Below are 15,515 nucleotides of genomic sequence, written 5' to 3'. Positions count from 1 at the left end.
TTCAATGATAATTTCATTATGTACAGATATTCGTGTAATAGTACGTATTCTCTCGATATTTTAAATGTGATATTTTTCGATCTATAAACCACCCACCTATTCAAGGTAGAATAATGAGAACCCCTCAAACTTCACCTGCGTGTTATTTTAACGTGATAATGTTTCCACGTCGTGACTTTACCAACAGATTTATCCGACAATAGAAACCACGAATTTTCTACGATCGTGTCCGAAAATGTTTTGAAAAGAAATTTAAAGGAAGAAGTAGGTTTTACCTCACGTTCCAATCGTAAAGGGGGCAAATAGGGTAACATAGCGATCGTCTTTGTTGTCAATTATAGTTTTCACATTTGCCTTCCTCTTCAAAACTTATATGACATTTTATTGTTTCCACAAAGATGGAACTATATTTTAAAAATAGTGCAACAAACTTGTCTTTCTCTCATAAAACGAACTCAAAGACTGCCTATACTACAGGAGGTAAACTTCATGCAAATTCTTTGGTTAAAACTTCAGACGCCAAAAAGAAAAAGACGGATTTATGCTTGGAAAAGTTTGTGTTGGCTAAATGGATAGTCCAGAGATACAATTATATTTGATTGATGAGAGAGGAACATATTCCTGTAAATTTGTATTTTTCCTTGTGCATGTACTTTGCTGTGTGTCACACAATTGGATGGTTCTTTATTAATAAGAGGTAGTGTCCATTACGTATATTTGATTACTTCTAATTAGTGAGGTACCTAGGGTTTACTCCATTACACCGACCAGATAAGAAGGGCGGAAAGGGCCAGGAGGATGCAGCCACCGGACCCGAGGTCAATTAGGGGCCGGAGAAATAGGGAACAAAGAATAACGTATTCTGATTCTTATATCTATTATAATCAAGGAAAAGCTTAAAGTAACAGTTTATGGAATTGTTTTAGCACAACACACAAGGAGCATAGGAGCAGGGAGAAGCTATGAACCCCCCCCCTCCCCTCCCCCTCAATCAATAATTGCTAAATAACAGAGTATTTTCTCTTTCTAACATTCCCTACGAGAGAATCAAACTATATGAAAGTCTCATGGTCATATTCTCCCGCTGGACCGTACTGCGCCTCCACCACATGTGGGCGACCTCTTATATCCCACCCACCCCCCCTCCTTACCACCAGAGATCCCTTCCTATGGCTCTGCTGATATTTCATTATAGTGGGTAGCGCCTAAACACTTACTGCCATGTTGTAACACATAGACTGGAACCATTGCTTATGGCTCCTATAGGTCTAAGCTATGCTATCTCCATTTATGTCATTTTTCGAGGGTCTTGTTTTCTTTGCCGTTTACACATGGCTTGGGAGGTCACAATAGTTCAACAGCTTTGTGCTATAGTCAACTCAAAATTAATGAGCGTTTGTCACCCAATCTTATTTCAATGTAATGTTCACCGACAGTCCGCAAACTTTTAGGCCCACGATCTTCGAGTTTGCATGAGGAATGAACCACGACCCACCGCGTATAGTAGATGCTCACAATACTTAAAAGACAGCTTGGGTAATGGACTTGATACTAGTTTTAAAACTATCAATCGAACGCCGTCGGCAAAATCTGAAAACTGTAGATAAATTATCTCATGTGTTGAGAATTCCCGCGAACCAACTAAAAACATTCACGATACATTTTTGGGTCGCGCCCCGTTTCTTTTGTCGATGTCCACTATCCATACTTTTTGTAATGATTGTGCGACCGCGGTGGCTAAATGATGGCGGTATTCAACAATACGCGTGCGACAGGAAAATTGGGTTACTGAGTTGATTGGTTTGCAGTTATAACGGATGACTGTATAGGCATACAATCAGATTTGAGATGTTTTAGATCATTCAACTGCTATCAGTCTAATATGGAACTCTGGATTCCTTAAACACACTTTTAATTGTTGAGAACTGACCCTTTAAACAAGTGATGGTTTATCAATTAAAGTGACTGGACAATTAAGTCTAATACACAGATCATTAGGTCAGTTCCTCAGATGCACCACAAAACTTTATTGGAAAACAAGGGACTTATATGGTCTGGTGTTGAATGTCACTTCAAGGATGCTGTATTGTATCGATGAAGTTAAAAGAACATGTTTGGGTTCGGTTATTAGAATTAAAACAAAAATTAACACTTAGGAATGCACTGAAGAACCAACATTATCATTTCTGAAGCTTGGAAAGAGAATGCCAGAGTTTAGGCATATTTTAAAGGTGAATATGTTGAGACCCTCAGCACCTGTAGAAACATTACTAGCGGTAATTAATTTGTTTTTTTCTTGAACTATAACATATCAAGACTGAATTCTGTCTAAAGTCATCAAAATGTTTTGAGTTTCAAGACAAAGAAATTTAAGAAAGGAGTTCAAAATCATGCATGCAACACAACGAATTCTTACCCAAAATCCTATTGATCAAAATCACAGATTTAGAGAAAGTATACAGGAAAAACAACAAACAAATAATCTTTCATGGCTAAATGTTTTTCTATTTGATATCCTTCAGAGTACTATGAATTATGTACTGCAAATAACTTCATTTATGGATCCATATCTCAGATCCATGACAAAACACACAATTTAAAATATGAAAAAGAAATGTTGACATTGTTTAGTTACTTAAAATATTTTATCATTGAAATCCTTGTTCATCTAAAACATAAAGCTTTCTGCACCTGTGGTACACTATTCTATCCTTATTGTTACAACTACAAAATATTCTTTGAATTCAGCTGCCATCTTTATGTCATTCTATTAAATGATAAAATCGGAGCAAAAGGTAAGCAAAATAAGCAACGGTTTGCAAATTCCAAAAAGAATTTCTTAATGAATACATTTGCCCATTGTTGGGAATCTGCTCAAATGTCACCCCCTAATTTCTGGACTAAAAGATGGAGGGAGGGAGGGAGGGAGGGGGGAGGGGCAGTGGCGTAGGAAGGTACTTTTGAGTGGGGGGGCTGAAGACTGATGGTCGGCCTGGGGGAGGGGTCTAAGGGGAGGGGTGTCCCCCTCCCCTTTGGAACTTTTTTGCATTTCCAGGTGGCCTCAGATGCAATTTGGTGCAATATAGCAGCACACTTCAACACCCACTCCATTTTTAAAATAATTTTGCATTTTCACCTGGCCTTAGATGCATTTTGGTGCTCCAAATGAGATTTTTTTCTCATTTGGAAATGAAAAAGGGGTTTTCTGACTTGCGGAGCGAGGGGGGGGGGCAGAATGATACTTCCGCCCCCAATGCCAGCATACAGAAATGAAGCTTGTACACCACAAGGTTGAGCCACCAGAGGGACCACTTTTCCTCTAGGTTAATAAAAGTGTTAGTTGTGTACGAAGCACAAGACAGGACTGTTTGTTTCAAGGCCCCAATGCCACCAGCTGGATCACTGAGGTGGAGCAATGTATGATCCACTCCACCACTCAGGGTGGGGATGGAGTTTGGGGGGTGTGATTTTACTGTACTGACAAGCATTGTCACTTACAGAGGATATAAATCAACTGGTAACATGTTATCGTTATGACAGAGACAATTGTGTGTGAAAGTGTGAACCAAGATGTTCGAACACATTGATCTCAATCATACAGAGTAAATATGATCCAGCAGTTTGGCATATCATATGAGCTTACATTCAGAAACATAGGTTTAAGAATTAAGATGAGGCACAGCCCTCCCTGTCCACCTCTTGTGACCCCACTGGTGGATAAAACAATCAAAAGTAATTGTTTCAGTTACTTCATACCAATAAACATCCATTGTTATTAATTAAACTGAGGTTATGTAAACCACACCAGGTCCTTTGATAGACTAAAGTTAATTTCAAGAACTCCTGCTAGATTATGTCGACACTGTACCTAAATGTATACATCAGATGGCCCAACCTACCATATTCTTTTAAGCTCACAACAGAGCCCAGAGTTTAATTGCACAATACAGTTACAATATTCATTCCTAACTTGAGAATGAAAGTTTTCTCCATTATTATAAGAATTTTAAAAAGAAGAACCACCTTTTTCATAAATATTTAAATATATTAAAAACCATACCCCCCCCCACTCATCTCTCCCTCCTCTACCAGATTTTCCTTTTCTTGTTTCTTACATTAATCATTAATGACCTTCATGTCTTTTCATTCTTTAATCTGTGAGAGAATTAAGGAATAAAAAATTGACTTTTTAATTTCTTGCTGAACCTACTTGAGTAAAAATACAGTAATCAACTGTTACATCTCACCAGGATTTACATAAAATTTTTCATTTATTTCCTGGAAATGCAGTTATTGCAACCAGAAAAAGGGGTCAGAAGGCTTTAGCACCAAGGCCCGGGTAAATTAGGAGGGCCAAGGAAATATGGGATATGGAACAATGTATTATAATTTCCAGAACACACTTTAAGGAAAAATGAAGGGTACAAACAGGGGGGGGGGGGGCGGGGCACAATGACATAATTGTTCTAGGGGCTAACCCTAGCTCTCAACGGAGTCCTCTGATTGGAACATAAAACATAACATTCTTCTCTCATGTGACAAATGTTGATTAATGTCACTGACTGCCTCTCAGTGTATGATTCTCAAGGCTCAAATCCAGAATGCTGTCTTATTTGAAAACCATATTCCTTTCTCAGTTGGAACTTGCACAAGCAATTAAATATTGATAAAGGAGTTAATAATCTTTACATACAAAACACAGATTAGACTCCCACTTACTCTACTTAAAATATATAATACAGATATTTTTTAGCTGTACTACAACAAAACATAACATATCTCCTCTTATTTCATGCTTTCTCTAGCATAAGCCATAAATTTGATTTTGATTTTCATCTGTCTACTCTTCTATGCATATAAAATTTCACAATTTCTCTGGATTTCTATGTACAAAACTGATGAATATATACACACTGAAAACTATAACACACTCAATAATATTCAAAATAAGACACAACATTCTCATGCATAGCATTCAGAAATAAAACAAGGAAAAAAGGAAAAAAATTAAAAAATACCAAGTTGAATCACAGCAGTTGATAAAATGGTTTACAACTTATTGTGTAAAGCAAGTCAAAATGTAACATCATCCGAACACGCAACAGAAACCAAGCAAGCAACAAAAACCCAAACAAGCAAAAAAGAAACCACCTCATTCACATGATCAAATCGTGTCTGTTCTTAGTGGATACAAAAAGATGAAGAGAATTAAATCTACCATCTTTGACAATCACAAAGACAATTAAGGGCATGTCGGAGAAGCTTAGCCATGTCTGACATCTGTCCCTCAGAAAAAATAAAAAATATAAAAAATTATCAACTTACAATTAGCTACATTTCAAACTTTTAGAACCCCTGAAAGGTATAAAATCAGAAGACTTTGACTGGAGTTTTAGTCTAATGTAAAGTTGCAAAATCTCCATCTGACTGCTTGTCAAATAAACTAAAATCTGAACGTTTTTCATTTCATGAATTAACAACAAAATCTTGGCAATGCAATGCACATAATGAATAAATTAACTTAACAGATTTGATTAAAATATTGATGTAAAGAATAAAAAAAGGAGCCAACATTTTATGATGGCTAAAAACAATGTTGAGGCTAATAACAATTTCCTGCCAAATAATTTAAACGTACTTTTAAAATACATTGCAACTTCTACCAGCCACCCTCCCCCACCCCCCTCCCCCCCAAAAAAAAAAGAAGCTGGGGAACAAAATGGAAAACTGCTGAAAGTGGCATTCAGGGTTATCCAAATGACACCCAATTTTAACTTTAGGACAACACAGATAATAATTGATATTAATTATAATTTTATGAAAAAATACAGTCCATCAATTTCTTGTTCTGAAGCCATATTTACTAAAATATGAGAAATAACAGAAACTTTTTGAAATCATTTCAAGTACAAGCTGTTTTGATAAGCTCAAAACAAAGCAGAAATCTAATTGGTGAGATTCTTGTCTAAATGATTCCTCATTACTAACCAATTAAATCTCATTTTAAACTGAATACCTAATTACTTCAACAAAGACAATCCTAAAGGTAATTTAAGAAACTTAACACTTAAATCAATGTTTTTAATTATTTTTTAATGTTCTTTGTTGCCCACCACAAACACTTCCAAACAATTTTCAAGGTTTCACTTCAAGAAGTTTGTAATAATCAAATAATATGTCAGCAGGCCAACAGACGGCTCTAGTGATCAACTGATAACATAATTACTCTGTTATAACAATGGCTATGTACAAGTAATTATCAAAATTGGCAAAATAAGACTTAGATTCTTCCTAAAACAATAAACTTACCTCCCCAATCCTTAAAGTATGATTGGTTTTAAACTTGAACGTAACCTGTTGATCATGAGGAAGAATTCCTCCGTGTGTGGCATTGCTGGCAACATCACAGACCTGTTCAAGTCCTCTTTCAGAAGTCTGATATAAACCTAAAGACCTTAAGTATATATATCAATTTGCCTCTTAAAAGGGTAATAGATTTTTTCATCACCTCTTTTGATTGGGATTAAAGCACTTTAAAATATACTCTGACGATTTTCTTTTGAATGCAAGTTGCAAGCCTCTTTTAGGATCATTTTGGCAGTTATGTGTCTTTATAGGAATATATCCAGCATGTATTGGTTTCACAATTAATGTATTTGTGATACTTTCAAGGATGTCGTTGGTTCTGTAAACCTGGTTGCATTGTTTGGAGATGATGAATAGGGGTTGTTCTGTACAATGACTAATTACAAAGTAAGCATTGAAACATAAGCTGTGTCCGTAAAGTTGTACCCATGCACATAGCAAAGCAATTTTCGACTGTCTTTGTAGAGAGGGGTGGGGGAGGGGTTTGAGGAAGTATTGTCTAATGTCAAAAACCACAATCGACCGAGCACCACGGTCTCTTGCCTTGAGTAAGAGGGAAGCACACAATCTTAAAATCTGTATCCTCTAATCTCCTTTCTCTACTTGACACCAGTCACAAATTTCAACTCCACTCCGATATCCTCCCCTCCCCCTCCCCCTTCCCCTCCCCTCTAATCACATCTCCTATGTTCATGGGTATGCCACACAGACTACTGAATTGTTTTACTGTACATGTGGCCAAATAAATTGATACAATCAAAGAAAGAATACTGACGGAAATTAGTTTCTGAAAACACAAGCTTTTTATCACCATTTCTGTGGTGCAATGTGGCCCACCAGGTAGATGTTATCAAACATGTGGCCAGAGAGCTCATCATCCGCCTCGGCCGTGGCCTGCCGAACATTCCTGATGAACTCCCTCTTGGACATTTTATTCTTGACGTGAGGACTGGTCAGATCAATAGACAGTAATATCAATGAATAGCAGAGAATACAGATACCGTCTGTAATCAAGAAAGGAAAGGAACTTGACTATAGCAGCAATAACAACAGGTCTGTTGCGCTCAACTCAATGATATGACAACAACAACTATAATAAGATATCTTTCCTGGGACACAGATACCGTCTGTAATCAAGACAGGAAAGGAACTTGACTATGGCAGCAATAACTACAGGTCTGTCGGGCTCAACTCAACTCAATGATAACAACAACAACAAAAAACACTATAATAACATATCCTTCCTGGGACACAGATACCGTCTGTAATCAAGAAAGGAAAGGAACTTGACTATGGCAGCAAAAACTACAGGTCTGTTGGGCTCAACTCAGTGATATGATAACAACAACAACAAAAAACACTATAATAACATATCCTTCCTGGGACACAGATACCGTCTGTAATCAAGAAAGGAAAGGAACTTGACTATGGCAGCAAAAACTACAGGTCTGTTGGGCTCAACTCAATGATATGACAACAACAACTATAATAAGATATCTTTCCTGGGACACAGGCCTTGAATTTTCCCAATTTTAACCACTTGCTAAAAGAATTCAGTGCAAAAAAGATATACTGGCTAAACTCAAATTCTCACTAGCATTTTCCCTAAATTGATACAAAAGCAATATTAATTTGGCACTAACAGTAAAACACAAGTGTTTTTCCTTTTACTGGTGTAAAACAGTGAAACCCACTGGCATTTACTCATTAAATAGCCTCAATTTTGGGGCCTGTGACAGTATTGTAACTGATACTTAAAACTGAAAGATAGTCAAATCAATCCAGACTTTTGATATCACATATTTGGAAACTTCCTGGTTTACAAATAAAAATTGCATTTTGTCATCCAGAATGGTTGCTAAGGTTCTGGGCGATCACTTACCCTCATGGAATTCAGTTGAAGTTTGCCATACAGATGTTTCTGCTTAGATTTATTTCATCAAAGCCTAACTTACAATTTAGACAGCAAACATGCATAAGCCAGTTGTGATTTGCATGTCTGTCCTGCAATCAACTGTTGCTTTTGTGATCAGTGATTAATTTAATACCTGATGATTTGACATATTTTCATTAATCGTTAGACTCCTGAAATCCTAAACTCTTTCTAGAAGCAACAGTGTAAACATTTAGATATTACACACACAATATAAAGGTCAGTGAGCATCATTTCAATATGATAAATAATAACGTTTTTTTTTTTTGCTGTTAAATAATATCAGGCTTTAGCCTATGACGACGTAATAAAAGTACCTTTAGTCAATCTGCATTGTGGATTGCACGCAAGGTACCGTTCGGCAAACTTCTCCAGCAGCACTTGCAGCCGGTTACCGTGGAGGAACGGAGACTCCACGTTAGCGAAAAAAGAACGTAGGGCAATGGGTAACATCTTGTCCGTGTAGTTATCTAACTTTATTAATTCATCCAGAACTTCTTGTCTAAAAAACAAATTTTAGAAACGGAATGCTTAATCTTGCTTTAAACATTGAATTTCTCTGAGAAAGAAATGACATCAGATATGAAGTTTAAAAGATTATCTTAAAGAATACTTATCTCATCAGCTAACACGATCATTTCCTTCCTTAAGTTCCACAATGCAATGCAGAAAACTACACTTGATGCCACAGACAATAAGGAAACAAATTGGTCATTGTTCTGTTCTCCCAGGTAAACTTTTCTCATCCAGGTAAAGAAGACAATTGACTATGTCTCAGTGCTTTTATGATTGTGTCACTGCTTGAATAGAGAATGAGTGCCCACGATGCCTACATGCATTCGCAAATTCTCAGCAAAAGATTTGGTTTTGGTTTTGTCATAAAGAAGTTTCTACAGTTTGAGACTTTCTCCACAAAAAGCTGCTTTAAACGTAAAGAATAATGGACAGATGAGGATTAATAAATCATACTAGGGAAAACTACAAATACTAACAGCATTAAATAGGCTTTTATCACAGTGTCATATAAAGGGGGACATTTCAAATTTGATTTGTTCTACAAACTACACCCAATATGCTTCTTTAATCAATTCTTAATCAATAAATAATAATTAGTAAAGTCAAATTTACACCACCTACCTTCCTGTTACAAACCGTCTGACCTGTGACCTGTCAAGACGGTTTGTTGAATTGATGAAATATGCGATGGCCTTTGGGTCATTGTTGAGGATCCCGTCACGAAGCAAATACTCAATGCCCTGAAAAGGTACAGATTCAATTATTGTTCGATTACATTTCTTTCAATTGATAAAAAGACATATTTGCCAACTTAAATTTTCCCAAAGAAATGTCATTCTTTATAACCATTGTGGAATTGGAAGTTCCAACTTAACAGCACAGATCCAATTATTTTTTTCAATGACATTCTTCACACACAAACACAATTAATTTCCCCAAAGAAATGTCATTCTCTTTAGAACAATGCAGATTTTAATGTCCCAACAATAAGGCACAGATGTGATTGTTGTGTAATTAGAACCTTTTATTAGTCATGCAATTCCTTCAGTCCCTCCAAAACAATGTTAAGCTTCTTTACTCAAATAATCAGGTCTTACTACTTCTTTTTCTTTAACATTGGGAAACACTTTTGAATGAAATCATCGAGACTATTAATACCTGTTTGCACACTGCTCAACTAACATGGTCAGACTCAACTCGACAGTTGTAACATGGAACATGGTCCACAATCAACTGTGTGCGCATCGTTTTAGGGCTACGTCCGAGTATCAAGTCGGGTGGACTTCGGTCGGGGAACCAACCACGAAATGTAGCAATTTCTCAACTAGCAGTCGAAGCCAACCGACCGTGCAATGACCTGCGGTTCATGACTACAAATGCCTATATTATGTTCATATTGAGGGTGATGAGGAAAGGAATAGTGATTCTCAGGGATATAGTGCTTACCAGTTCTGCATTCCAGTTGAAGAGGAGGGAGTGGTCATCAAGTCTCTGATAAAGTTCTCTGTAGGAAAAGTTTGCATCCTTCTTTTTGTGGTACGCCGAAACTGAACCCCACGTAGCATAGCACAAACTAAATAAGTATGGGGTTGGGAGAGGAGAAGAATATAAACTCTTTATCAGGACCTCTCAAAATAGCCAAGAAAAAGAAAACAAATGCATTTCATGACTTTGAATAAAACTACAAATTATTAAAATTATTCCTCGATCTGTACTTTTCAAGAATCCTTTCAAAACCAATAAAAAGAACCAATGAAACGACACCTCTATCAAAGTGAAACTCTTTCGAGGACTTAGCAAGTGATCAGTGAAAACTCACAGAGCTCTACAATTCAAACTGCAAATTTAACAAGCGAGTGTATCAAAACATTGAACATTAACATCTTGATACTCAGCAACACTGTCCATTAAATATTACTTTCAATTAATCTAGAAGTCATTGAATTACTTCCAATATTAGACTTAAATCGGAAAATGATTCACTTGTATCATTTTAGTGAGATTTCTACCTCTAAATACCTTTGTTTCAAATGTAATCATGTAACCAAGAATAAGTATTGTATCAGAAGTCTCGGACTGATTCATTCGGAATCACATCGCAAAATATATGCAAATACGAGGGAATAATTTAGTGTTCAAATTTTGTGTAGCTTTTTTGAATGCTCTGATTTTTTTCTCTCATTTAATACTGTAGATCCTATGTTAGAAAAACTGCTATAAATCTTTATTCTTGTATGGCAACTTCACCATTTTTAATAGCATTTTATGATGCAATGCTGGATAAATTATGCCCTGAATATGACTGAATTGATTCAAGATGTACAACAGACTAAATATGTACACAAAACCATTGTTTTGTTTTTATTTCTACAGTACTAAGAAAATCAAGACAAGTCAGAATTACTATGCAACATGTAAAACAATAAATGATTCATTGATATCAGCAATAACACCAACCCTTGCCAAAGTAGGTCATCCATGGCAAGCTGCCTCCAGAAATCATTGACGCACATGGCGAGGCATAGATCAGTTGCATTTAGGTTTGATAGAATTAAAATAGCTAATTCTGGTGGAAGTTCATTCAGGTCGGGGAATTTCTCCGTCAACCCACTCCTCCTTGGATTGAATCTCGGCAAGTGAGGGGAATCATGGCGGAACCTCCTCAGCGCATGACCCATTCTGCAAGCTGTTTTAAAGAGGAAACAAGGTAAAGGTTTCAAAATCAAGATACTGACTGCTGGATTTATCTATATAGATAACAATTTAAGTTGAATTTGCTTGCTATGCAAAATAGAAGTGAAACGAAAAGAGCCAAAAGACATGTTGTTTAATAAATACTACTGTAGCAGCACTTTAAACTGTTAGGACTCTTATGATGCTTCATTCTTACTGAGATGAAGTATAGTAAATATAACAAGATTGTCCCAACCAGGTGAATGATAAGAAATGCTGTCAATTTTGCTGGGCAGAGAATGTCAGGTTAAGCAATGATCTTATACCATTTATGGCCAATGTAATCAGTGATGCTTAATATGTCATAAATAACTATGTCATAAAAAAACTGACTTTGAAAGGACTAAGTGTTCAACTTTATGGTACCCAGTACCTGTCCTTGTTTTTGGTAGTATAGGTCTTTCAATCTGTTGACAATGCTCCCCTCCCCTACACGATAAGGATACACAGAGTATATAAATCTCTAACCTTGCGAAAAAACATAAAAACTTGAGAACAAGTTCTATTGTTCTTTCAATGCTTTTATGAAATATATAATAGATATTATACCAGATGCATATATTGCTGATATTGAGCTAGCAAACATGACCAGTATTTATTCACATCTCCACAAATGGTGAACTGGCAGTGGTTCCGTATCATATTGAAATGTGTGAGAAGAAGCAACTGCTGGAGGATCAAAATACACCAGCAGCACAGATTTAGAGAATTGTATTATTTGGAGAGGTTTTTAATTGATCGTACTGTAGGAGCTGCTCATAATCTTGGTGTAACATTTGATGATTTCACCTAACATTAACCAGGCCAGTATGTGAGGTTGCATACTTATATATTCATGATGTGAACAGAAGGGTTATATACAAAAAAAATCCTGTCTTATCCAATCTGCAGCCATTGTCACTGGGCTGGTCTGATGACTAGAGCATGAAAACTATACTGTATGGCTTGACTGACCATCAAAGTAATTCCAGTAGTTTTAAAATACTAAGGCATGCATGTTTTCCTCTATACAAGGATATTGACTAAGTCATTTCAATTCTTAGAAATTTTGCGATGGCTGAAGGGTCCAGAAGAGAATAAGTATTTTTCTTTTTGACTTCATTCTCTTGATTTGGATGGCATTCAATAGCACAACACCAGACAATAAGGTTGTAATCAGAGAATTAGCAGTTCAAATAAATTGCAATTAATTGTTCTTAGATTCTCCTACAATTTGATTAATCACTTTTTTCCTGTTTTAACCACAAATGTTTGGAGCAAACTAGAGTCACTGTGCTTAGCTTAATCTTTGTAACCCTTGGCTTGTCCAAAGTTTGTCTCAAGTCATACCTATTACAGGTTGTTTCAAATACGTTCTTTGACGTTCAGAGTATACTATGCAAGTAAATGGGCTTTTTAGGTAGAGGGTACATTATATAGTATTATCATCACTAAATAAAGATTGCAAATGATGGAAATTTGCTGCATTTGTGGCCTTGGTTTATAGTAGGCCTAATGTACTCCTAGGGCCTAGCTTAATGAGAATATTCAATGAAGACTAAAGACCTTAATACTTTGATAAAACTATGGGCAAAGTGATTCAAATTCATTAAATGGTGTAGGCCGTCACGCCAACTATCTTGAACAAAAGATCCAGCTTTCCATTCTCTTCAATATGGTTGGCTATCATCCATTCATAATCAGTCATAGTTTTTACAAGTTACATGCTAAAACCGAGCACAAAACAGGAAATTTTCTGAAACGGGTACGAAAATACAATTGCATATACTTTGAAAGCAATGGATGGTTACGGTTGTTGAATATGTGTAACATTAGTACTCTGATAAAAAAATTGTCACTTTTTTTGGGCAATCTATCATCGTCTTAACGATTCCGTGAATGTACTCGCTGAACTGGTACCAATACTATATGTACAAGAGAGTAAGACGAATAATGTGCCGCAAACACTGAAGAGAGTCGAACGATTTTCCAGTACGTATGTTATTGTTACAAACACAACACGTAGTCTACCAAAACACTCACCGAAACATCAAAGAATTTCTACTTTGAGAAGGATGAGACAAATGTTTCCATCCACCTGACGTAGAATATCAAGAAACGGCCTTACAACGATAGTACTCTTCAGTTCAGCGAACGATTTCTATCCTTTCATTGTGTGTTGGGAAAATGTAAGAAGAATGTATCCAGCTAGATGAGCTGAAAAAAATCGGAATATCTGGTCTACAAGTACAAAACACAAGGCTACAGTGACCCTATGACATACTGCCTAGTGACGTTGTTTTCAATATCATCACGATGACCTTTGACCAAAACTTTGTGTGACCATTGACGTCACGATGGTACTGCAGTGCTTGTCACATAGCGTAGAGGCATTTCGATGAAATAACTGTAACGAATAATTCGTAAGATAAAATAATCGTCAATTCGCCGAACAAGTATGTTAGTCGATCAATGGTTTAGAATTGTTCGTAACAACTAACAAAGAGCTCGGAACCAGGACAGGCCTAGTATTGACGCCTTGCCAAATTTGATAAAATTTGACCATAGTCATCATGTTTTTCACATCATCTTTTGGATCAAAGTTGGAATAAATTAGGCTACTTTATAGAGGCAACCTTAAATTTCTCAATAACTCACGAATCCAGTGTAAAATATAGACCTGAAGTAATATATAAACTAAGTTCTGAAGCTTACATGACTTCGATAAGTAAACCCTGCCGCCCCCCCCCCTGCCCTCTCATATACCATGCATCACCAAAACCACCTCCTCGTCTTTACACAGTCCCACTACGTAGGGCCTGGCCTTTGCCAGATATTACCTTATTAGTTCTATAGATTCAAATAGCGTGAAAATAGACGATGGTTAAATTCGGACTATAAGATCCCATTTAATTTGTTTGCCCTATATATTTGGTTCCTGCTTATTGAATTCCTATTAACGCCAGGAATTAGTCAACGCACTATCATGCTGTAAGCGATGATGTACCACTTCACCGGAACCTGCCATTCTCTCAAATATTAAACATACAAGAGGGAGAAAAAGACGGCCATGAAAAGTAACGTTTCCGATAGAGAATCATCAGGAAAGCTCTGGTGCTAATCTCCTTACCCTGATTAAAACCTCCCAGTCGATTTGTCCGTATGGGTTGTGCATTTGGCTTCCGTAAATTAAAGAAATCACCATAATAGTTTGTTTATTTGTATCTAAAATTTGAAAAGTTGTGTACATAGTGTATCGATTGCAAGTAATAATTTTATTAAATAATATAATTGTTACATTAATTGAAAAGATGAAAATATTAAAGATAATAATAACATGTATATTCTGATAATTTAATGGTAGTAGAGTGTTGCAATGTTATACGAAAGCACGCCCTAATTTAGCGGGGAAATGTTAAAAGCTGTGATTACATCACACAAGTTGATCTTCGATTTCAATTACACTTATGTTCACAATTATTTTATCAGGAAAGTGGCGCAGAGGAAGCGTGCTGGGCCCATAACCCAACTCGGGCCCCATGATTGGAAATGCGCTCTGCTATAAGCAATCCTTTCTTCTTTTCTCGTACGTGCCATTTACAATGTAAGCAGTGATTATTTTACTCAGTGATGAGATCTCCTTAAAAGTTATAATGCACAAATATCGAGATTTCGTCATGTTTCATTCCTTTTCATAATATAAAATTTTGTTGCAAGCGGTTCCAGCAGAGAACACTTGATCTTTGCTTTCATTTTAAAATAAAATTCAAACCCATTTGCGGTTGTATACCAGTCAAGAAAGCTAAGTTGTTCATGCAGCTATACACAAAAAGTGATGCATCTTATAATTCGTATGTAAATAAGCATAGTGGTGCAGCAGAAGCGTGCTGGTCAAATAACCTACAGGTCCTAGCATAGGCGTAGGAGCCCAATTTGATTGGGGGGGGGGGGGCTGTAACGACTTGCCCGAAAAATGTAAGCAGCATCT

The 15,515-nt window shown here is 36.5% G+C and overlaps 1 protein-coding gene across 2 annotated transcripts; it reads right to left on the bottom strand.

Annotated features, from left to right (window-relative positions):
* Positions 1 to 6,834: 6,834 nt before the first annotated feature.
* LOC139979596 (F-box only protein 8-like) lies at positions 6,835 to 13,864 on the bottom strand. Of its 2 annotated transcripts, none has more exons than XM_071990552.1 (6): positions 13,571 to 13,829; positions 11,273 to 11,501; positions 10,262 to 10,388; positions 9,437 to 9,555; positions 8,617 to 8,801; positions 6,835 to 7,370 (listed from the first exon to the last, which is right to left on the bottom strand). In XM_071990552.1, exons 2-6 carry the CDS (start codon positions 11,491 to 11,493, stop codon positions 7,174 to 7,176), a joined length of 849 nt encoding a protein of 282 aa, XP_071846653.1. In that variant the 5' UTR covers positions 11,494 to 11,501; positions 13,571 to 13,829; the 3' UTR covers positions 6,835 to 7,173. The 2 variants fall into 2 exon arrangements, with proteins under 2 accessions (XP_071846653.1, XP_071846654.1); XM_071990553.1 differs by lacking the exon at positions 6,835 to 7,370 and adding an exon at positions 7,656 to 7,763 and having other exon boundaries at positions 13,571 to 13,864.
* Between the last annotated feature and the right edge of the window lie 1,651 nt (positions 13,865 to 15,515).

The sequence above is a fragment of the Apostichopus japonicus genome, chromosome 14 (assembly GCF_037975245.1).
Source record: "Apostichopus japonicus isolate 1M-3 chromosome 14, ASM3797524v1, whole genome shotgun sequence".
NCBI lineage: Eukaryota > Metazoa > Echinodermata > Holothuroidea > Aspidochirotida > Stichopodidae > Apostichopus > Apostichopus japonicus.
Note: the sequence above shows the minus strand (reverse complement) of the source record. Positions and strands in the feature narration are given on the sequence as shown.

Coding starts and splice junctions, on each gene's coding strand:
- LOC139979596 (XM_071990552.1), bottom strand. CDS start 11,493: ATGGGTCATGCGCTGAGGAGGTTCCGCCATGATTCCCCTCACTTGCCG. Junction 10,389..11,272: donor GATGACCTACTTTGGCAAGG/GTTGGTGTTATT, acceptor ATACTTATTTAG/TTTGTGCTATGCTACGTGGG. Junction 7,371..8,616: donor ACAATGCAGATTGACTAAAG/GTACTTTTATTA, acceptor TCTTGATTACAG/ACGGTATCTGTATTCTCTGC.